Source organism: Sphaeramia orbicularis, chromosome 14 (genome assembly GCF_902148855.1).
Source record: "Sphaeramia orbicularis chromosome 14, fSphaOr1.1, whole genome shotgun sequence".
Lineage (NCBI taxonomy): Eukaryota > Metazoa > Chordata > Actinopteri > Kurtiformes > Apogonidae > Sphaeramia > Sphaeramia orbicularis.
In genome coordinates this window covers 51,296,882-51,321,736 of record NC_043970.1, presented here as the reverse complement: position 1 = coordinate 51,321,736, position 24,855 = coordinate 51,296,882, and the positions used below count along the sequence as shown (strand labels likewise).

Below are 24,855 nucleotides of genomic sequence, written 5' to 3'. Positions count from 1 at the left end.
GGCTGTTCTGAAAAGGTGAGTTTTGAGTCTGGATTTGAATGTGGGGAGAGAGTCACAGTTACGGATGGATGGTGGGAGGGAGTTCCAGAGCTGAGGAGCAGAGTGGCTGAAGGCTCGGCCTCCCATGGTGCTGAGACGGATAGGGGGCACGGTGAGGTGGATAGAGGAGGAGGACCTGAGGGAACGGACTGGAGTGGTGACATGGAGGAGGTCAGACAGGTACTGAGGAGCGAGATTGTGAATAGATTTAAATGTGTACAGGAGGAGTTTGAATTCAATTCTCTGTTTGACTGGGAGCCAGTGTAGTTCCTGGAGGATAGGGGTGATGTGGTGGTAGGAGGGGGTTTTGGTGATAATGCGGGCGGCAGAGTTGTGGACCAGTTGGAGCTTATGGAGGGACTTTTGGGGGAGACCGAATAGGAGGGAGAGTTTTTGTAGGTTCTTCTGCTGTTATTATTTGACCGTAGATCATATTGGTCTGTATGTGGAACCTAAACGAAAATGAGTTCCACGGCCTTGACTGTGGAATTTTTGCACTTTGCAAATTGATCCCATGGGCCGGATTGGAACTTTTGGCGGGATGCATTTGGCCCCCGGGACGCATGTTTGAGACCCCTGCTGTAAATACTGACAACTACAAATTACATACCAAAATTTTAACAATAGTCTGCCACTAAATGTTTTTTGCCATTGTAGATGCACTGTCATCTGTAAAACCCCCTTTACAGAAGAGCGGCGATCGTTGAGAGATCATTGAGCGATGAAAAAAACGGCCAGATCTCTCAACGGTCTTTCACTAATCTCCACATTCACCATGGTCTCCTCAAAGTTTTGACTCAGTCCAAAACAATCTCTCAACAATCGCCAAGGGAAGCGATCTCCCAATGAACACTCAAGGTGCCCTCAACGATCTCATCGATCTCCCAGTGATCTCTCTGTAATCTTTCAATGATCGCCAAATTTTTCCACCCTGAAGATACAGATGGTTGGGAGATCAGTGAGGGAACGGGTACAACTATCTCAATGAACCCCCCCCCGCCTGATCCAACTGACCAAACAGTTTAAAGTAGGGGGTCAAAGCTTCAACAAGTGCACAAGGGTCTCCCAAACATTTACACAGACAGCTTTTTTTGAGGCTTAAGACATTGTTAAGAGATCGGGCCAATTTTTGATCGATCAATGGTCACCGAAAAACTCTGTGCTGTGTAGAGGGCCTTGAATGCACATATATAAATGATAAGTTGATGCATAATATTGTTAAAATTGCATTTATTTTTCTTAAGAAATTCCCGGTTGTTCAGGTTATTCATTATTTTTTTTAAAAGAATGTTTGTAAAAGTAGACATATTGACAATTTTAGCATTTAATTGGACTTTTTTTTGCTCTGAAACAAAGAGAAAAAATTGGAATTGTCAATATTTATAGCCTTATTTTTCTATTATTTTACAGGTTAAGTTCACTTGAAGTCATATTAGGCCTTATGTGGTCCCTGAACTAAAATGAGTTTGACACCATGGGTTAGAACAGGGCTGTCAAACTCCTTTTAGTTCAGGGGCCACATTCAGCTAAGTTTGCTCTGAAGTGGGACGAACCAGTGAAATAATAACATAATAATATATAAATAATGTCAACTCCAAACTTTTCTCTATGTTTTAGAGTGAAAAAAGTCAAATTATATTATGAAAATAGTTGCATCTACAAACTATCCTTTCAAACAATGTGAATAATATGAACAAACTGGGGAAAAAATGTGTAATTTCAACAATATTATACTTCAGTTTATCATTTCCACATGTACATTATAACTTACAGATCACAGTGGATCTACAAACACACAAAACATTTAATAACAGGTGGAATATTGTTAAAATTGCATGCACTTCTCTTGAGACATTTCAGATTGTTCATATTTGTTTAGGTTATTCAGATATTTGTGCAATATTATACTTTGTTTTAGTGTAAATACATGAAAACATTTACATTTACAAAGAGAAAAATTTGGAGTTGTGAGTATTTATAGGTCACTATGACCCACTTGAGCTTGAATTGGTCTGAATGTGGAACCTGATTGTTAATTTCTTCAGTGTAATTTTTGCATTTCACGGATTTAGCCCCCGGGCTGCATGTTTGACACCTGTGGGTTAGAATCTGAACATATCTACAGGTAGAACGTGAGGCGAGGACTAACCTGACATGCATCGACTCCTCCCTGCAGAGTCCCAGCACAGATCATGTCCTCCAAGACCTGCCCGTTCAACACCTGCCTTGCGTTGCAGGTTTCTCTGCTGTAAATGGTCACCTGGGCCTGATTCATGGTGATGGGACGAGTTCCTGAAAGACATTAATGATTACAGATCTGCGTTTGACTCAGTCTGCAGTTAATTAGGCGTTAAATTGAACTGTACTTGTACTTTAAGCCCTAGAATGAACTCACTAATGCATGGATTTCCAAAGCTTTCATGATTAAAAGAGAAAAACTATGTCTCCACAGGAACATAGAAAAAAGAAAAAAAACATCATGAACTACAATAATTTAACATGTTCTCTGTTTCTTCCGTTACAAATGAACTGACCAGTGAAGCTACATATGACTCTGGTGGAGGTGTAGAAAGTATTCACATGTAAAAGAGTTCAAACTGCTGCTTCAGTAAAAGTACAGTAGTAACTTGAAGTGCTGAATAAATGTATTAGAGTAAAAATAAGTAGAAATGTAGCAGAGATGAAGTAGAACAGAATGGACATATACTGGTAAACTACAAGATAAAGTTAGTATTAATGTTGCACTTGAGTAAATATAGATCAAGTGAAAGTGAACATCAGTGTCAAAAATTACAGTTTCACCTATCATTTCTCAAATAGGCTCATTTTTTAGCTTAAGAACTCTATTTTATTGAACTGTTTACAAAATGTCAGTATCACTTGTCGAAAAAAAGAGATAAAACTGATTATGTAAAGTTATACTTCTGACATATATGTAAATGTACAGAAGAGGATTAGGGCCACTGGAAAAAAAAAAAAAAATTAAGGCCCAAATATATATTTTTTATTATTATGATGAGAAAAAAGTCAGAATTCTGAGTTTAAAGTCAGAATTCTGAGATTAAAGTTAGATTTCTGAATTTTAAGTCAGAATTCAAGTCAGAATTCAGAGAAAAAAAGTCAGAATTCTGAGATCAGAGTCAGAATTCTGAGATGAACCCTTTCATGCACAAATTATGAGAACCTTGCTCAAAATTTTTTCCAAAGTGTTTTTATTCCTCTTTAGGCATGGAAAAAAACAATGCAATTGAAAATTTTCTTCTGAAAAATACATTTAAAAAATAAATACATAAAAACATTTTTTTAAAAAAATGAAAAAAAAAAAAAAAAAAAAAAACATAAAAAAAAGAATTAAAAAAATATTCTTATTAACCTGTTTTTCATGAAGTTACAAAAATGTCCACTCAGCTGGACACCACACGTTTAATTTTTGACGCACAGAAACATGTATTTAGTGATAAATTGTGTGAAAACTATGGGGAGGGCTTGTGATTCTGGGGGTTTATACTCAGGAGAGATCTACATAATGTTACCAATTCATTTCAGAAAAGATATGTAGTGTCTTAAAACTTTAATAAAGATATGTGTAAAAAAAAAAAAAAAAAAAAAAAAAAAAGGACAACAAAATCCATGCATATATAAGAATAGCTGTCCACTGTAGTGACCAGTATGCATGAAAGGGTTAAACAAAGAATTCTGACTTTTTTTCTCAGAATATAAATAAATAAATAAATACATACATACATACTGGACCTTAATTTTTATTTTTTTTCCCGTGGCCATAATCCTCTTCCATATAAATGCACTATTAACTCTAATAATAACATTTTTCTTGCTTGTATCAGTGATATTTTAAGTCTGTGAACCTGTAGGAACTAATTATTCAACAGTACAAGAATATAGAAAGGTTATGTACAATCCAATTATCAGTCAAATATTCTCTGCTATTAGCTGTATATATTACTTCAGTTGTAATATGTGTGTTAAATAAAAGTTTATGAGTATATTTGTAGTGTTTTAGTCCCAAAATATTTTATTCTGATACTCAACAAAGGTACAAACTGCTGTCCCTGTGTCACAACATATTTGTGTTCATAAGAACTTAGCATTTTAACATTTTTTATTCAATATTGATCAAAATTGTATTTTAACATCAGAGCTAAAGCCCTATGTTTCATTCAGGATCAGTTTCTCACGAGAACAGCATGTTTTGTACATTTGCGTAAAAGTGGAAAAAAAAAAGAGTTCATTTTGCATCCCTTTGTCACGCAGCAGTAATTTAAGCATTTTTGCCCCAAAGTTTTATTTCTGTACATCGTAGCATGTGTCATGTGAAAGTACTTACTGAGACTTATTCATACATGTATTAAACATGGAGATCAGTTATTTAATTTTCAACACAGAGGTTATTGAACAGGAAATGTATCCCTGTGTCATCGCTTAATCTGCCCCTCGTGTAAATTACATCCATCCCTACAATCAGGAAAATGTATGTATGTCATTGCATTTTTTTAATGTACTTTACCTAGCCATGTGTGCCCTAATAAAAAAGACTGAAGGACAAGGACCTTGGCTCCAATATGAAGTCAGTATTTTGTTATCTTATAGTGTAATACCACTGTAGACCACTAGGTGCTGCTGCAAAAAGTCCATAGGCGAGCATGGAACATCTTTAAAAATATTAAGATAATAAAAATACATACAGTACGTATCAAAAGTCTTATTCCACCTTTATCTTTGTTGTTTTTCAGGGTTTAAATGAGCTTACATGTTTATTTCTCTGTCTATTTTCTTCACATACAACATGAAAATACAGGAAATATATTCATGGCCTTAAAAGACACACCAAACCCTGTTAAAACATCTACATCCACGACTGAAAAGTGTACAAAGGTGCTTTTAATTTTCTGTTTTCTGAGCCAACATAATGTCATTTGTGTCTGTCTCACCATGAACGCTCAGGTATCCATATCCTGTGATCCAGCCTTTTTGTTCAGTCAACAGATCCGTTCCAACATGAGGGAGACACACCGGCTTTATCGTACCTAAACACAGAAAGTCGCAGTTTAATTATGTGGCTGAATTTCTCTGTATCTGTAGATTAAGACAACAATTACAACTGACAGATGAGAGAATATAGAGGACCAACCATGTCATATTTAATAATATATACAGAAATATAAAAAATGGTTCGATAAATTAATTCGTATGCCAATACATGATACAAAAAAAACCCATTAAAAGGCATTTTCTATGAAGTTATCTGTAAAATGTGACAAAAATGGTTATTTGTATTGTCATTTCTAAGCGTTGTAATTAAATATTGTGTTAAAAACCCTAGTTATTTATTTTAACATTTCATTTTCTTCATTTATTTTATCCGTACTTATACTTTTCCTTCTTTAATTTGTATCCAGGCATTTATTTTTTGCATAGTTTTCATTTACATTTTACATACAACTTATTTATTTCTATATTTTATTTTCATCTGACATTTTATTAATTTGATGCCATTCTTTTTTAACCCTTTCATGCATGAATATTGAGAACCTTAATCAAGATTTTTTTCCTGAGTGTTTTTATTCCTCTTTAGGCATGAAAAAAAAAACAAAAAAACAATGTGATTGAACTTTTTTTTTTTTTTTTAAATCAACCTGTTTTTCATGGAGTTACAAAAATATCCTCTCAGCTACACCATGAATTTTATTCTTGAAGCAAAGAAACATGTATTTAAAACCCAATATCATAAAGTGATATGAAAACAGTGAAATGAAACCATGTTTAATGCAGCTAATCTGATGTTTTCTCACATTTTAACATATTCTAATACTAGTTATTACTCACTTCATGGTGATAATATGCAAAAAATAAATATTAACAATTGATTTCCACTCAAGAACCAATCAAGAACAGCAAAGTTACAATAATGGTATGAATTGCAGTTTATGAGATGATGCATAAGTGTCCACTGTGTTGGCTGATATGAAACTAAAACAACAAAACCCATGAATATACAAGAGAACAGCTGTAGAGTAACTGTCCACTGGAGTGACCACTATGCATGAAAGGATTAAATTCATAGTAATATTTACCTCCCCAGTATTCCACCTATTGCATTTTCTTCCTCTATTTATTTCTCCAAGCCTATTTATTCCTGCATCTTTATTTTACATTTCTGTGTGTTCCTCTTACATTTCTGTATGCATTTTTGGTTCATTAGGTAAATGAAGGGGTGGTCTTTAAAAGTGTGTCCTTGAGTCAGCTCTTCAACCATTTCATAGAAAATGCCTTTTAAGTTTTTTTTATTTCATGTATTGTCACATGAATGAATTTATCAAGCCATTGTTATATTTATATATATATATGCATATATTTGTTAAATATGGCAGAGTCAGTCCTCCATATTATTCTTGTTAAATAAGGAAAATGTGAATCCAAGAGTCAAATGTTTACTTGTTAATGTCAGAGGTGTTCTGAGCTTCAGCAGAGCGATGTCATTGGAAGAGGTCTTTGGGTTGTATTTTTCATGAACGATGATTTTATCGATTATGTTGCCCAAATATCCTTTTGATGTTAATAAGCTCACGTCGCCAGCGAATACAGTCCACAGGTCGGGTGTTCTGTCCCTGTCACCGACCAGAAAAACACAAAAATAAACATCCTAAAGAGTGAAAGAATCAGAATCTGAATACTTTGTTAATCCCAGGGGGACATTATTGTGTCTTACAGCTGGTCTGTGCAAGTGTAATTAAAATAACAGGAAAAAAATTATCAATCCTACAAAAAAAAAAAAAAAAAAAAAAAAAAAAAAAACTATATGGACAAACGTATTGGGACACATTGAATTCAAGTGTTTCTTTTCTAACAGGGGTCCGGGATACAAAACAATAATGACATCATATAGTTTCATAATGTGATAAACATCATTGCATTGGTTAGTTTTCTATAAATTGTTATTCTTTGTAGTTCTTCTCAGTTCAACTGGACTGGTTTAGCTCTTTTGAAAACATTTCGTCTGTCATCCAAGAGACTTTCTTCAGTTCTGAACTGAATTTCTCTCGACAATGATTTTGTTAGTTTTTTTGTTGGTCTTTTTCTTTTTCTATCCATGACTATGTATGTAAATATTTTTCATTCTCTGACTGTAAATGATAATTTTCTACCTCAACTAACCATCTATTTTCTTCACATCTCACTGACGAAGAAAAATCTCCCATTAAACTTTAAGGAGATATTGATGTTTACCTCCGCCAAGGAGGTTATGTTTTTGCCAGGGTTTGTTTGTTTGTTTGTCTGTCTGTTTGTTTGTTTGTTTGTTTGTCCGTCCGTTAGTGTGCAACATAACTCAAAAAGTTATGGACAGATTTGGATGAAATTTTCAGGGTTTGTTGGAAATGGGATAAGGAAGAAATGATTAAATTTTGGTGGTGATCGGGGGTGGGGGGGCCCACGGGGGGGGGCCACTGATCAGCCTTGGCGGAGGTCTGCGCTCTCCAAGTGCTTCTAGTTTTATTTTGAATCGTCATGAACAGGACATCTCACAGCTGTAAGCATGAAGTGTCCCAATACTTTTGTCCATATAGTTTATAAACATCAATATTTGCTTAAAGTTTTATATTTCCTTAAAATTATATATACAGTATATACCAAATATAAACTAGAAGCATTCGGAGAGCGCAGACCTCCGCCAAGGCTGAACAGTGGCCCCCCCCGTGGGCCCCCCCACCCCCGATCACCACCAAAATTCAATCATTTCTTCCTTATCCCATTTCCAACAAACCCTGAAAATTTCATCCAAAGCTGTCCATAACTTTTTGAGTTATGTTGCACACTAACGGACAGACAAACAAACAAACAAACAAACAAACAAACAAAAAAACCCTGGCAAAAACATAACCTCCTTGGCGGAGGTAATAATAAACACTCTATTAAACACAGAACAGCAGTTTGTACAATATGTACAAAACAAATATCAACATAATAATTACAAGAAATGTAGATAAATAAATGAGTAACTAGAAGCACTCGGAGAGCGCAGACCTCCGCCAAGGCTGATCAGTGGGCCCCCCCGTGGGCCCCCCCACCCCCGATCACCACCAAAATTCAATCATTTCTTCCTTATCCCATTTCCAACAAACCCTGAAAATTTCATCCAAATCTGTCCATAACTTTTTGAGTTATGTTGCACACTAACGGACAGACAAACAAACAAACAAACAAACAGACAGACAAACAAACAAACAAACAAACAGACAAACAAACAAACAAACAAACAAACAAACCCTGGCAAAAACATAACCTCCTTGGCGGAGGTAAAAATACTGTTGTGTGCCATTAAAACTATGAGGTTATAAAGTGGAATTAAAGAGTCTGGTGGCCATGGACGGGAGTGATGTCCTGCATTTGCCTTTGGGTGGAATCTAGGGCTGTGTATTTGCAAGAATCTGACAATACGATACAAATCACAACACTAGGATCATAATACAATATATCACGATATATCATGATACTGTTAAAAAAAGGCAATTTTTTGTTTGTTTCATTTTTTTTTAAAAATGATTATTTCCTTGAAGAATCAAATGACACCAGAAATCTGCACAAATACTAAAAACATTTTTATTTGATCAAAGCAGGATCTAATGTTATATCACAAAAGGTTCCTGTGTTCAAACTGAAATTGTGTTTTACAGACATTACAGTTTCAGATCCTGTTCAAATGTTTATATTCTATTAGTTCAGAACTAACATCAGAACATTATTTTAGTTCAGTCCCAACAAAGGAACTACCATCTGCCTCTCAGACTGTAAAAAGTGCTTTTAGGATGATTCAAAGAACCGTTATTTAATAAAACTGTCTTAAATTATAATAAATAAGATATAAAGAATAAAGAAAACAAAAAACAAAAATGAGCCTCCGTCATATCTGCATATGAATAAATACCTAAAAATATCAATACAGTACTTTTTAATATCGATACAGAATTGTAAAATGAAATATCACGATATATTGCAGAACCCATATTTTCGAACACCCTTAGATATGATATATCGCAATATGTCACGATACTGTCAAAAAGACAATTTTTTTTGGTTTATTTTGTTTCTTTTTTAATAGAAATCTGCACAAATACTAAACACATTTTTATTTGATTCCAACAGGATCTAATGTTATATCATAAAATGTTCCTGTGTTCAAACTAAAATCCTGTTTTACAGACATCACAGTTTCAGATCCTGTTCAAATGTTCAGTTTCTATTAGTTCACAACTAACATCAGACCATTATTTTAGTTCAATCCCAACAAAGGAACTAACATTATTTAATTAAAGAGTGTTAAATAATAATAAATAAAAGAAAAACAAAAATGAAAAAAAAGAACCTCCACAATATCTGCAATTGAAAAAAAAATCGATACAGTACTTTTAATATTGATACAGTATTGTGAAATGAAAAATCGCGATATATTGCAGAACCGATATTTTCTTACACCCCTAGTGGAATCCGTCTGTCACTGAACCTGCTCCTGTGACTGACCAGAGTGTGGCGGAGTGGGTGAGTGGAACTGTCAGCGTCTGTGTGTGAAGCTCACGTTTTGAAGCAGTGAGCAGCAGAAAGGATCCAGACGGGGCTGATGATGGAGCCTCCACAGACGTTTTGGTAGTCCCTCTGGAGACTGATCTGCCACGGCCAGGCCCCGTTCACCGCCTCGGTCCCACCGACGATACGAGAACTGGGCTGAACGTCAGTCACTCCACACTCTGCAGTCAAACACATTAAAACCCAGTGAGGATACAAACAGAAAACACATAGAAATGTACTCGCCTTTGGTTCTGGAAAGTAATATTTACACTTCATTCTCATATTTATTTTATTTTATTTTTTTATTTAACTGTATTTATTGGTTTATTTAATCCATAAAGACCCAGGGCTTGTTTTATGTCAGTTCCCAAATGAAATTTTCTCTCTATTTAACCTTTCTTAAGTGATTTATCACCATTTATTAAATGGTAAATGGTAAATGGACTGAACTTATATAGCACATTTTCTACACCTTCATGGTGCCCAAAGCGCTTTACAGTTCCTCACATGCACCCATTCACACACACACACACACACACACACATACACATACACACACACACACACACACACACACACACACACACACACACACACACACACACACACACACACACACACACACACACACACACACACACACATACACCAGCTGCCATGCAAGGCGCTGCCTAGCCCTGCTGGGAGCAATTTAGGGTTCAGTGTCTTGCCCAAGGACACGTTGACATGTGGACAGTCAGAGCCAGGATTTGAACCGCCGACCCTTTGGTCATTGGACAACCTGTTTTACCAACTGAGCCACAGCCGCCCATAATATTATTATAATATTATGGGCGGCTATATAATAATAATTATAATATTATAACATTATTATAATATTATCCTCTGTATTTTACATTTTTACCTGCAAATCTTTTATTTTCCTATATTTAATTAAGATTTCCATGGAAACTCAGAATTGATTCAAAGGTTATTATATCAAAATGGAGAAAACTGAAGAAAAAGTGACTTTTTCAGCAAAGATATCAATAAGTGAATGTAAAACCCAGTGTGTTCATCCACTGTCATTGACCCAACTCCATAGGTTTTACTGGTGAATCAATGTTGTAGAAGATGACAGTATTTCCATGGTAACTATGGAGCCTCTGAACTCCCAAAAAGGTCATATCTGATGACCATGAAAAGATGACAAACTGTATTTTACTCCAATTATTTACATGTATTGATAGGATAAGTGGATCAGCAGGTATTAACAGTTTAGTTCAGTAGATGCTTTCGGTCGCCAGTGGATGTTTGGGTCTTTATGGGTTAATGAAATAACATACATTTAAATTTCTCTCAATATATTTAATTTGGAAATTACCATTTTGTTGTTCTTCTGAGCAAATATGTTTAGTTTATTGTTTCACTCTAATGCACATTCATCAGCTCTTAATAAAATCTTCATACCTATATTCTCAGTTAACACACACTATGACACTAGACATGCCAGTATGGGGTGACAGGTATTAAACAGTTTAGTTCAGTAGATGCTTTTGGTCACCAGTGGATGTTTGGGTCTTTATGGGTTAACAGGGACTTTGTACATTAATTCACATTGCTGTAAATACCTAATGGCTATTTCTCATCTGTAGTCCCTTACAGGTGTTAAATTGTCACCATAAAAGGTAGCACAAAGTCATGAACATGCAATTTCTTTTTAAAATCTAAATTTAAAATACTTAAACACAGATGAGAACAAGACGATTGTGCAATACAACAATTTACAATTTATTACACACTGGACAAAGTAAGTAAAAAAAATGGTTAAAACACACTTTGCACTTAGACATATTAAAAACAGAACACAGACAGGACTAAAACATTTGAAACGTCGGCAGCTCCAGTTATTAACCCTTTCATGCATGAATTATGAAAACCTTAATCAAGATTTTTTTCCTGAGTGTTTTTATTCCTCTTTAGGCATGAAAAAAGACAACGTGATTGAATTATTATTTTTTTTATGAACCTGTTTTTCATGGAGTTACAAAAATGTCCACTCAGCTGGACACCATGCATTTAATTGTTGAAGCAAAGAAACATGCATTTACTGTCATACTGTGTGAAAACTATGAAATAAACGTTTTTTTATGTTGCTAATCTGATGTTTTCTTACATTTTAACATACTATAATCGTAGTCATTACTCACTCAAATAATATGCAAAAACCAACAAAACACAACTTAAAAAAACCCCAAACCTGTTAATTACAGTCTAATAACAATTAGCAAATGATTTACACTCAGATATGTTACTGCAGATCAGGTTTATCAAGGACAGGAATGTTACAGTAACAGTATGAATTGCAGTGTATTATGGGATGGTGCATAAGTATCCACTGTGTTGGTTGATATGCAAGTAAAACAACAAAATCCATGAATATACAAGAGAACAGCTGGAGAAGAACTGTCCACTGGAGTGACCACTGCGCATGAAAGGGTTAATGTAGATGCATTTTGAACTCGTTATAAAATGTCAGTTGTCTGATTGAACTGGAATAGAGCTCCACTCTTGTGCAGCTGCTCAAATATTTGCATCTTTGGTTTGGGCATGGGGGGAAAATTATATAAAAGGCAATGTATAATGAATGCACTGTAATTCCACTCCTTTGTATGTACTGTTACATTGCTTTAAAAAAAAAAAAAAAAAAAAAAAAAAAAACATTTGCATCTTACCAATACACTGAAGTGTGACGCCTCTAGTTGAACAACTTTGGCTGCAAAGACCAAACAAAACAAAATATGTGATTGTAGTGTTAAACTTAATTGAACTGTTTAACCCTTTCATGCATGAATTATGAGAACCTTAGTCAATATTTTTTCTTGACTGATTTTATTCCTCTTGAGGCATGAAAAAAACATTGCAATTGAATTATTATTTTTGTTTATTAACTTATTTTTCATGGAGTTGAAAAAAAAAAAAAAGTCAATTTTTGTAACTCCACTAATTTCATTAATTTTTTAATGTAATTTTTGAAGCAAGAAACATGTATTTAAAACGCAATAACAGAAAGTGATATACTGTGTGAAAACTAAAAATAAAACCATTTTTAATGCTGGTAATGCTCACATTTTAACATACACTAATACTAGTTATTACTTACTTGGTGGAGATATGAAAAAAAACTTTTTGTTTAAGAAAACTGTTAATTACAGTCTAATAATAATTAGCAATTAGTTTACACTAAAACATGTTACTGCAGATCAAGTTTATCAAGAACAGCAAAGTTACAGTAATGGTATGAATTGCAGTGTTTGTGATGATGCATTAGTGTCCACTGTGTTGGCTGATATGGAACTAAAACAACAAAACCCATGAATATACAGTCGCAGAAAAAAACTTATTAGACCATCAAAAGTCATCCAAAACAATGGTTATACTATCCAGTCCTAACTCCTGTGTGTGTCATGTGACTAAAACAGACAGAAAAGAAAACATGGAATGCCTAAAAGCACTGTTTTTGTCAGTACAATGCCAAAGATATTGATGTAAGAACTGAAGTGATTCTGGTTTTTATCAAGAAAACATGGAAAATGGCTAGATATCAGCTCTGAAATTAAACTCCTATGAGCTATTTTTGTTGTTATCATTATATTTGTCCAAACAAATGTACCTTTAGTTGTACCAGGCATTAAAATGAACAAGAAACTGAAGAAAACAAGGGCGGTCTAATAATTTTTTCCGTGACTGTACAAGAGAACAGCTGGAGAATGGGCGTCCACTGTAGTGACCACTATGCATGAAAGGGTTAAAGAGGAATTTTCTGACAGAAGTTGACATGTTGAACCTGTGAGAAAGTTGGAAGGATCCGAGGTTACTTTCATCCGACAGCCTCAAGTATCCGTTAGAGGACGAAGAACCGACGGTGGTTTCACTGAAACCCACATAATCCTGACTGTGAAAGACACACAAAGAGAAAAATGTGAGGTTAAAACATCATATTTAACTTTCCATGTCGATATCACAGTGAGTGGAGTTCAGGTTCTTCAGACATGCTTTGTGGGTTTCACTGTTGGGTTTAATATTGAGGATGGAATAAATGCAGTGTTTGGAATTTAACCACTGAAACTGGAAATAAGGCTGAAAATGCCTGAAACATACATTTAAACCCAGAGCGAGTTTGTTTACATGAACAGTATCATTCTGATGTTTATCCAGATGGTCTGATTTCGACAGGTCTGGATGTCCTAACTGAGGCCTTTTTCCAAATGGAGCCGGACTGATACTGTACTGATGCCATTCCAATATTATGATGATTCATAAAATGCGTTCACACTCATAATGGACTTGTTTTACTGCAGATAACCATATATGATTCCTATTTCCATTAGTTGCAGCACAAAGATCCTCTCTGGTGGAAATGGATGAACTGTGAACCCACATTTCTGATCAGAACAAGAAACTTAAAGAAAAAAATAAATCTTCTATTTCCTATTTATGTGCTAGTACGTTATCAGCTGCAGTTATTACACTTTCAGAAGATTTTCTTAATGCTAGGCCTATAATGTAATAACACTGGGTTACAAAAAAATGGTTTTTGCAAGTTGTCTAGGTTTTTTCTACTGAATTAGGACCATTTTGCACCACTAAATCCAAAAATGACATCTGTTTTTCTCAATCAGGTCAGGTTATTTTTGCTAATTTGATTTGGAAAAATTTGATCTTCTCACAAAATATAATAATTAATACCAAAATAAGACTGGTAAGCACACTTTATGAAACTTGTGACTTGATTCCTGTTAGGTACAATGGTGTATTCACCGCAGATGGAGCAGAATACGTCAGGCTTATTTTTGCAAGATCTTCTAGTCGAAGCCATTTCATTCACCTGTAATATTAAAAAAAAACATTAATCATAAATTGGCAAAAGTAAAATCTTCAGAACTCGTTTATTGCAAGAAATATGAAAGAATTTTGTATCATATGATGTGAAAATGCCCATAAATGTAAGCAAAAATGTTAAAAAGCCAATATGTAGCATAGTTCAGAAAGTTGACCTGATTGAGCAAAATGAATGTGATTTTTGGATTCAGCACCAAAATGATCCGAAATCAGCTCAAAAAACTGAAACAATAAATTTGTTGTTGACCAGTGTAATCAGCCAATATAGTATTACCTTTATACAGCATATTATTAGCAAGTTATAACATTATTGGCTTTATTATATTTAAAATGGTAAAATTATGACATTAGTGGGTGCTACAGAGTTAAAGACATGTTAAATGTAAAGGGAGGTCACGCTAAATACGACCACTTTGGTTTGTAGAAGTTGTTTTTTCCCTGAAACTTTAGGTTTTCTGCTATACGTACATACTTCACAGACACTGACAAATGCATGTGTGTGGGCGTTAAAACTTTACTAAACCAACAAACAGAATGTTGGTCTATGACTGTATGTTTCTTCATTTAATGATTCGTCATTTCCTGATTACACTGGTCAACAACAAATGTATTGTTTCAGTTTTTTGAGCTGATTTAGGATCATTTTGGTGCTGAATCCAAAAATCACATTAATTTTGCTCAATCAGGTCAACTTTCTGAACTATGCTACATATTGGCTTTTGAACATTTTTGCTTACTTTTATGGGCATTTTCACATCATATGATACAAAATTCTTTCATATTTCTTGCAATAAACGAGTTCTGAAGATTTTACTTTTGCCAATTTATGATTAATGTTTTTTTTAATATTACAGGTGAATGAAATGGCTTCGACTAGAAGATCTTGCAAAAATAAGCCTGACATATTCTGCTACATCTGCGCTGAATACACCATTGTACCTAACAGTAATCAAGTCACAAGTTTCATAAAGTGTGCTTACCAGTCTTATTTTGGTATTAATTATTATATTTTGTAAGAAGATCAAATTTTTCCAAATCAAATTAGCAAAAAAACCTGACCTGATTGAGAAAACAGATGTCATTTTTGGATTTAGCGGTGCAAAATGGTCCTAATTCAGTAGAAAAAACCTAGACAACTTGCAAAAAACATTTTTTTGGAACCCAGTGTTATCTGACTACAAAAGTAGAGCGTTCAACTGGAACTTTAGTCACTTCCCCAATTCAACACTGTTTATGTTTTCTTTCCACTGCTGAACAATGCATCTGAATGTACACATGGTTCCTTTTAGTCAAATAAAAGCTGATGTGACCTGCCCTGATTGTTAAACACATCACAACAAAACTGATCTCATAGACACTGTTTTTTTTCACACTTGTGCATAAATCCAAAAAATAACTGTACTGGATATATTTTTGTTGCACTTTGAAAAGAAATGGTGTTTGGGAAGTTTGGGTAGGCAGCAGTTTCTAAATAGAGAACCTGAGTTTTTGTAAAAAAAAAAATAAAATAAAAAAAATAAATGATATTACAGCTTAATTAGCGCACTGGTTTCCAACCTTTTTTGGCTCATGACCCCATTTTAACATTACAAATTTCTGGCGACCCCAGACATTCGAAACAGATACTTTTTTTTTTTTTTTGCTAAAATTAATTTGTTTTTGATCATGTAATTGTTTGCTATACTATGTTGCAAATAAATATTAATTTCACACAGCATTTAGTCTATATAATGTATATTATTCTGGACAGAGGCAGTAAATCCAGGTGTAGATTACTGCACAAAGGGGGAATTGGATTTTCCTTGGTCAGGATATGTACAGTCAGTCCAGCTGTGAGTTACAAGGAGGACAATTAATACTGAACAAACAAGAACTGAAACTATGAATTATGAAAGAGCTGCAGCATCTGAAACTGACCACAATGAACATTTGACAGATACACTTTCACCTGATCTGTTTGTTCTTCTTGATTCAATTACTATTTTCCGTAGTTAGATAACTTCTTAGTTTCATTCTGAATTTCGTTTCATAGTTTTGTCGATTCTTATTTATTTCTACGTGCATTGCTTACAATGTATTTATTTATTCATTTATTTCATTTATTTATTCTTTTTTTTTTGTTATACGTGTTTATGATTTATTTCCTTCATTTAGTTAATTTTATTTACTTATGATTGTATATCATTATTAGACACTGCAAATACTTTTTTTATTTCAAGTCTTTGGGGAGGCCCTCGATAAACCACTTTGGTTTTTGGCTTCCCCGGCATGTCTTTTACTGTTATTATTATTGTGTTTTATTGTCATGTATACACGCGAATAAACAATTCAACAATTCAATTCAAAAACAGAACCATAGTGCTGCAGTTTCAGACTCACAGTTTGTCATGTCTTTTATAGATTGGGATTGTCTCTCCCAACTCACCATATATTTTTTATTAGTAAGGTTTTTTTTTAAATTATTTTTATTAATTACTAGAAATTCCAGGCGACCCCACGTGGGGTCCCGTACCCCAAGGTTGGAAAACACTGAATTAGTATCTTTGTTAACATATAAACACCCAAACAGCTGCCGGCGACTAAAACCATCTACTGAGCTAAAATGTTTAATACCTATTGATACATAAATCTTATCAATACATGTAAATAATTGGTATAAAATACAGTTTGTCATCTTTTCATGCTCATCAGATACGACCCATTTGGACGTTCAGAGGCTCTGTAGTTACCATGGAAACACCGTCATCTTCTAAAGCAGGGGTGTCAAACTCATTTTAGTTCAGGGGCCACATTCAGCCTAATATGATCTAAAGTGGGCCGGACCAGTAAAATAATATAAATAATAGGATAAGAACTTTTGAGTGAAAAAAGTAAATTCTGTTGCAATGAAAATGTTTAAATCTACGAATTGTACTTGAACATAACATGAACAAATATGAACAACCTGAAAATTCTTTAGTAAAATAAGTGCAATGTTAACAATATTCCACCTTAGTTTATCATTTATACATGTGGATCACAACTTACAGATCACAGTGGATCTACAAATACACAAAACAATAAGTAACAGGCAAACTATTACTGAAATTCCACATACTTCTCTTAAGACATTTCAGATATTCACATTTTTTGTAAAAGACTAGTCTGTAAATGTCAACATTTTTGTGTAATTTTCCTTTTTTTGCACTAAAACAAAGAGACAAATTTACAGTTTTCATTATTTATAGGTTATTCCTGATAGTATTTTACTGGTCTGATCCACTTGAGACTGAAATGACCTAAAATGACTTTAACGTCCTTGATTATTAATATCTTCAGTAATTTTTGCATTTCACAAATTCATCCCAGGGGCTGGACTGAATCCTTTGGTGCGCCGGATTTGGCCCCCGGGCCGCATGTTTGACACCTGTGTTCTACAGCACTGATTCACCAGTAAAACCCATAGAGTTTGATAGACTACAGAAGTCGTAGATACTTGTTTTTATATTCAGTCATTGATACCTTTACTGAAAAAGTCACTTTTTCCTAATTTTTTTCTGGTGTAAAATAATAACCTTTGAATTTACTCTGACTTTTCATGAACATCTACATGATCAGTAAATCAAATATAGGGGAAAATGCCTGATTTACACTGAAAAATGCAAAATACAAAGGATAATGTTATAATAAATGATGATAAATCACTTAAGAAAGGTTAAAAATAGAGAGAAAATTCATTTGGGAACTGCCACAATAGTAGCACTGGGTCTTTATGGGTTAATTACTGTGTTGCTCTTCATAAGGATGTGGCTGACAATATAATAAAAGCCAATATTTAGGTGAAACTGGAGATAGAAATTAGTGTGGTGCTCCTGCTGTTTACAGGTGACACAGTCTATATGATGCAGGTAAAACTGAAGTATGCTGACAGAGATAACACACACCTGTTGAAGCCCATCTGCTGACAAACGGCTCTACTGTGGCCGTCGTCCCAGTTATCTGCACAAACCGGTAACCACGTCTGCCTGACCGACGAGTAACTCTCCAGAAGGGAGTTGGTTCCCTGAAGTCGGACTGTAAAGGAGACAGAGATCAGTTCAGCTACACAATATGGACAAAAGTATGTGGACACGTTTGAATTCAGGTGTTTCTTTTTTTAACAGAGGTCTGGGATACACAACAATAATGACTAATGTCAGAATATAGTTTTATATTGGGATAAATATCATTGCATTGGTGTTAGTTTGATCTAAATTATCTTTGCTTCCAAAATGCCTCAGAAATGGTTTTTATTTAACTTCTCTCAACAACTTCTCTTGTTTTTTTTTTTATCCATGCCTATGATTTTAAATGTACTATGCCTAAATTTCTAAAATATTTGTCTGACTGTAAATAATAATTTTCTACCACTACTAACCATCTACTTTCTTCACATGGAACTATGGAAGAAAAATCTCTTATTAAACTTTAAGGAAATATTGATGTTTTTATCTCAAATCATCATGAACAGAATACCTTGAACTTGAATTTCCCTCAGGCTCAATAAATTATCTATCTATCTATCTATCTATCTATCTATCTATCTATCTATCTATCTATCTATCTATCTATCTATCTATCTATCTATCTATCTATCTATCTATCTATCTATCTATCTATCTATCTATCTATCTATCTTAGACATGATGTGTCCCAATACTTTTGTCCATATAGTTTATAATCAAGTAGCAGATGTAGATGAAAGAAAGTAGATGGTTAGTTGTGATAGAAAATGATTTTTTACAGTCAGAACATGAAAAATATTTTAGAAATTTAGAGGTAAAACATTAAAAATCATCGTCATGGATAAAAAACAGAATCACTGTTGAGAGAAATTAAGTCAAAACCATCTCTGAGGCATTTTGGAAACAAACATAACAATTTAAACCAAACTAACCAATGCAATGATATTTTCCCAATATTAAACTACTAGCACGTTGACCGTGAGGAACCACGGGTTCTAGATCCTCTGATCCAGTTCATTCCTTTACTTTCTTGGTAAATTCCACTGGCGTTTTCAGTTGAATAACCTCTCAGCTGGCATGTCTGTTTCTGCACATGAAATTTGAGACCATAGCAACGTGGCCCTATTGCTTATCTGTTGCTATGTAACCCACTTCAATGATAACTCTATGATTCTGGGCATTTGTAAGGCTACTGTATTCAAAAATGTGTAATATCTCCCAAAATATTGATCCTATCAACTTATCGTTTTCTCTAGTCTCTTTCTTGACCAAAAATGCATAAATATGCCAAACTGTAGCAGTCAGCTCGGTACAGATTTTGTGTGATGCCCAAAACACACACACACACACACACACACACAGACAAAGTCCGCTTCACTTTTAGAATATAGATTATGATATTTGTCATTGTTGTTTTGTAGCCCAGACCCCTGTTAAAAAAAACAACCTGAATTCAACATGTCCCAATACTTTTGTACATATAGTGCACAGGTGTCAAACATGCGGCCCGGGGGCCAAAACCGGCCCCCCAAAGGGTCCAATCCGACCCCTGGGATGAATTTGTGAAATGCAAAAATTACACAAAAAAAATTAACAATCAAGGGTGTTAAAATAATTTTAGGTCAATTCAATCTAAAGTGGGTCAGACCAGTAAAACACTGTCATAACAACCTATAAATAATGAAAAAAGCAAATTTTCCGCCAAGTAAATTACACAAAAATGTTTACGTTTACAGACTAGCCTTTTACAAAAAAATGTGAATAACGGTACAAATATGAACAACCTGAAATGTCTTAAGAGAAGTATGTGGAATTGGACCAATATTCTGCCTGTTTTAAATGTTTTGTGTATTTGTAGATCCACTGTGATCTGCAAGTTGTGATGTGTATGCATAAATGATAAACTGAGGCAGAATACTGATAAAACTGCACTTATTGTTCTTAAGAGTTTTCAGGTTCATATTTGCTCATGTTGTGTTCAAGTACAATTTGTAGATGTAAACATTTTCATTACAAAATTGTACTAATTTCACTCAGAAACACAGAGAAAACTTTGGAGATGACATTATTTATACTAATAATAATGGATTAGATTTATATAGCGCTTTTCTATGAACACATACTCAAAGCATGTACAGTGGATCCATTATTCATTCGCTCTCACATCCTCCCTCTGGTGGTGGTAAACTACATCTGTATCCTCAGCTGTCCTGGGGCAGACTGACGGAAGCCTACGGCCCCTCCCACCACCACCGAACATTCACACACATTCATACACCAGTGTGAGGAGCAGCACTGGAGGCAAGGGGGGGGAAGTGTCTCGCCCAAGGACACAACAGCACATGGACAGAGCGGGATTCGAACCACCAACCCTTTGGTTATTGGATGACCCACTGAGCCATGGCCGCCCCTAAGTTCTTATCCTATAATTTATATTATTTTACTGGTTCATCCCATTTTAGATCATATTAAGCTATATGTGGCCCCAGAACTAAACTGAGTTTGACACCTGTGATACAGTGTATCAGTGTAGACATAAAGGCTGCAGGAGAACATCAGAAACGTCTTACAACACTGAGATTCGTCGTCTTCATCCGGACAGTCAGCGACTCCATCACACCACTGAGAAGGTCTGAGACACCTCCCATCGCCTCCACACGACCTCCCCAGGAGACACTGGTACTCCACTGGAGGACACGGAGACAGTAGACAGCATGAAGACGAGAACACACAGGTGTCTGATGGGATACGGCGAGGGAGTCTATACGAAACATAACTTACACAAGTACCAGAGCAAGACAGCGACCAGCGCCAGGATGAGAACAACGAACACAGAAACACACAGGATGCATCTGCACGGACAGCGCTTCAGTCCTGCAAAACACACACGGAGATACAGTTACAAGTGGGTTCAAGGGATTAGAGCACAGGTGTCAAACATGCGGCCCGGGGGCCAAATCTGGCCCGCCAAAGGGTCCAGTCCAGCCTGCGGGATGAATTTATGAAATGGAAAAATTACACTGAAGAAATTTACAATCAATGGTGTCAAAATCATTTTAATTCAGGTCCCACATACAGACCAGTTAGATGAACTGGACTGAACTTTAAAGCTCAACAAACACCATAAAACATCTTCATCTGTATCTAATAGTAAAATAGAAATGTAGAACTGGTGACTAAAACTATGGCTGAATGTTTGAATTTTTTACTTAACGTCCAGATCTTATTCTATGTTTATGTATAATATCAGGGGGTATAAACCTTTTTAAGGGTTTGTCCCATATTTGATCTATTCAATTTATCCATTCTGTTCCACAAAATTTACCAGATGCACGCACACACACACACACACACACACACACACATACACGCATACACAACACACACACGCACGCACGCATACACATACATACACACTTTTCTTTAAAAATGTTTATACCCCCTGATATTAAGAAACTGTGATAGTTAATAATGCTAATAACTAGCCAGCAGTTAGCTAAGTATAGTCAGTTAACTTTGAATACACTGTCGATAATGTTTGATCCTCTTGCACTAAATATATAAGATTGTACGTGGTATATGCAAGAATTTCGACAAAATGAACTGTTCACCAAAGAAAACTGATCACCAATTACCTTTGAACATGTGTCCTTGATAGGAAGCAAGGAAGTTTGGACAACTGAAGAAAGTCAATGTCAGAGCATTGCCCTCTAGTGGTCAATTATGGGAAATCAAAAAATCCTTAACAGTGAAAAAAATCCCTGTCTTCAAGAGTGAGTTCCATGTCATAAATGTCATACATATTTCATTTCATACCATTGTCTATGTTTGTAAACATGTGCTTCCATTTCATTTGGAGATACAGTAGCTTGAAAGGCTAAGAAGCAGACAGGACTAGAGATCATTTCAACCATCAAGTTAAATCGACAAATACATGAAGAAGAGGAAGGGGGATTTTTTTTTACAGTTATATCTCATAAATGAAACTTAAATACAGTGATATTAATATATTATTACGTTATTGGCTCAGTTATTAAATTTTCAAAGATTTTTTTTATCAGGCCAATAACGTAATAACCAACCGATAACGTAATAAGTTATTACGTTATTGGTCAAAAGTTATTACGTTATCAGTTCAGGACTTTTATTATGTTATTGGTCAGTTATTATGTTATTGGCTTCTACAGGGCCACATAAGAAAATAAATACACTTGTCACTACAAGAATAAATTTGTTATTTAACGGGAATAAAGTTGTTAATTAACAAGAATAAAGTCATAGTTTTAAAAAACTCATTATTTAACAAGAATAAAGTCGCTGATTAACGAGAATAAAGTCATTATTTAAGGAGAATCAAGTCATACTTTAATGAGATTAAACTCGTAATATTTTGAAAATTCAACAGTTTCTGGTTTTACAGCGAAGACAACAAGCGAAGCAGCAGCTATCCCTTCTGTTGGACTAAAAACTCAGACTAGAATCCTGACAGTTTGTTCAGAAACACAAACCCTCTGTGCTCAGTTCTCTGGTGTTTCCACTGATAGCCCTGCAGCTGAAAGAGGCAGTTTACTACTAATCAGTTCAGTTCTTACAACAAACCCAAACGTGTGCAAACTCTCTTCAAAGTCCTTAAACTAATGTGTTAATGGAGGACAGACTCAATATTTGGCCTTTGTGTCGAACCCCCAAATGAAAGAAGAACTGCACTAAATGTTCACAGTTCTACATCGATGAGTGGGTACAACTACTCATTGTATTATGGCTTTATTCTCAAAATATAACAACTTTATTCTCGTTAAATAATGACTTTATTCTCATTAAATAACGACTTTATTCTCATTAAATAACAACTTTATTCTCATTAAATAATGACTTTATTCTCATTAATTAACGACTTTATTCTCATTAAATAACAACTTTATTCTCATTAAATAATGACTTTATTCTCATTAATTAACGACTTTATTCTCATTAAATAACGACTTTATTCTCATTAAATAACAACTTTATTCTCATTAAATAATGACTTTATTCTCATTAATTAACGACTTTATTCTCATTAAATAACAACTTTATTCTCATTAAATAATGACTTTATTCTCATTAATTAACGACTTTATTCTCGTTAAATAATGACTTTATTCTCATTAATTAACGACTTTATTCTCATTAAATAACAACTTTATTCTCATTAAATAATGACTTTATTCTCATTAATTAACGACTTTATTCTCATTAAATAACTTTATTCTCATTAATTAACGACTTTATTCTCGTTAAATAATGACTTTATTCTCATTCATTAACGACTTTATTCTCATTAAACAACAACTTTATTCTCATGTTGACAAGCGTTTTTTTTTTTTTTTTCTTATGTGGCCCTAATACGCCGTCGTAGATGTCGACCAGATCTGTGTTTTGTTTTTTTTGTTTCTTCTTGTTGCTCAGTTTCTGTCTGTGTTTGGTGACCCGAAAAAAAAAGAGTCATATGAGCTGTTTTTAAAGAAAAGTTAATGATTCTATGAAAGTACATAACATTTTTTTTGCTGTTTTTGACTCAGTATCACATTTTATTCATAATAATCCTGCACCTTTGGTTTGTCGGGCGTCCTTGGGTATTCCAGGTATTCCTGTGTGGTGGGTGTTGATGGTTTGGGGGGTGGAGGCGACGTAGCGGGGGGTGTTTGGTGGGAAGGAGGGGTATGTAGACCCATGTGGGGAATATGGAGGGGGGTTTTCTTCGTCATTACAAAATCCTGTGTTGTCATAGATAGCGATGCCCTGCATGAACAGAAGGAAAATAAGAATCAGGGTTTTTTGTGTAGAAAAGACAGAAATTCTATATTTGTTCTGTATGGGAATATAAACCATAATCCATTGTTAAACTACAAAATAATAGTCAATAAAACATGAAAACATACTGCAACAAACTACTAAAATACGCATTACACAGAAAACACATCTACTAATACAAAAATATTGAAGTTTTATGTGCAGATTACAGCCGTCTGTTTATTTATTGACACATTATGATCATGTAAGCCTCTTTAGTGCAGCTGAAGGTAGTTAGTGTTGTGGTTTTTGTGTGTAGCCTGAAACTGGTTTAACTAATTTGCAGAATTTGTGCTTTTGACACAAGCCAGAGGGTTAAAAGTGAGTCTGGATTCAGTTAAGGATCAGTAAAGCCCAGTTTAAAAGGGCATGTGAAGGACTTTTTGCTGAGACTTTTTATAGATACGATCAAAATTTTCATTAAAACAAAAAAACAAACAAACAAAAAAACGGAAAATAAGTTCCTGCAGGACGGGGAAAAATGTCTTCTCAGTAAATTGATATGTTGGCAAAGTAGGATATATTCTGTTAAAAAGGTGTG

The 24,855-nt window shown here is 34.5% G+C and overlaps 1 protein-coding gene across 1 annotated transcript in view; it reads right to left on the bottom strand.

Moving 5' to 3' along the window:
• Positions 1–24,855, bottom strand: part of tmprss2 (transmembrane serine protease 2) — a 31,803-nt gene that overhangs the window by 2,617 nt on the left and 4,331 nt on the right. Inside the window, exons 3-12 of the mRNA XM_030153390.1 lie at positions 24,074–24,263; positions 21,264–21,356; positions 21,053–21,169; positions 18,423–18,552; positions 13,445–13,552; positions 12,333–12,373; positions 9,629–9,797; positions 6,493–6,665; positions 4,989–5,084; positions 2,189–2,331 (exon numbers count right to left, since the gene is read on the bottom strand). Coding sequence (XP_030009250.1) covers positions 2,189–2,331; positions 4,989–5,084; positions 6,493–6,665; positions 9,629–9,797; positions 12,333–12,373; positions 13,445–13,552; positions 18,423–18,552; positions 21,053–21,169; positions 21,264–21,356; positions 24,074–24,263 — 1,260 coding nt within the window. The remainder of the gene's footprint in view (positions 1–2,188; positions 2,332–4,988; positions 5,085–6,492; positions 6,666–9,628; positions 9,798–12,332; positions 12,374–13,444; positions 13,553–18,422; positions 18,553–21,052; positions 21,170–21,263; positions 21,357–24,073; positions 24,264–24,855) is intronic.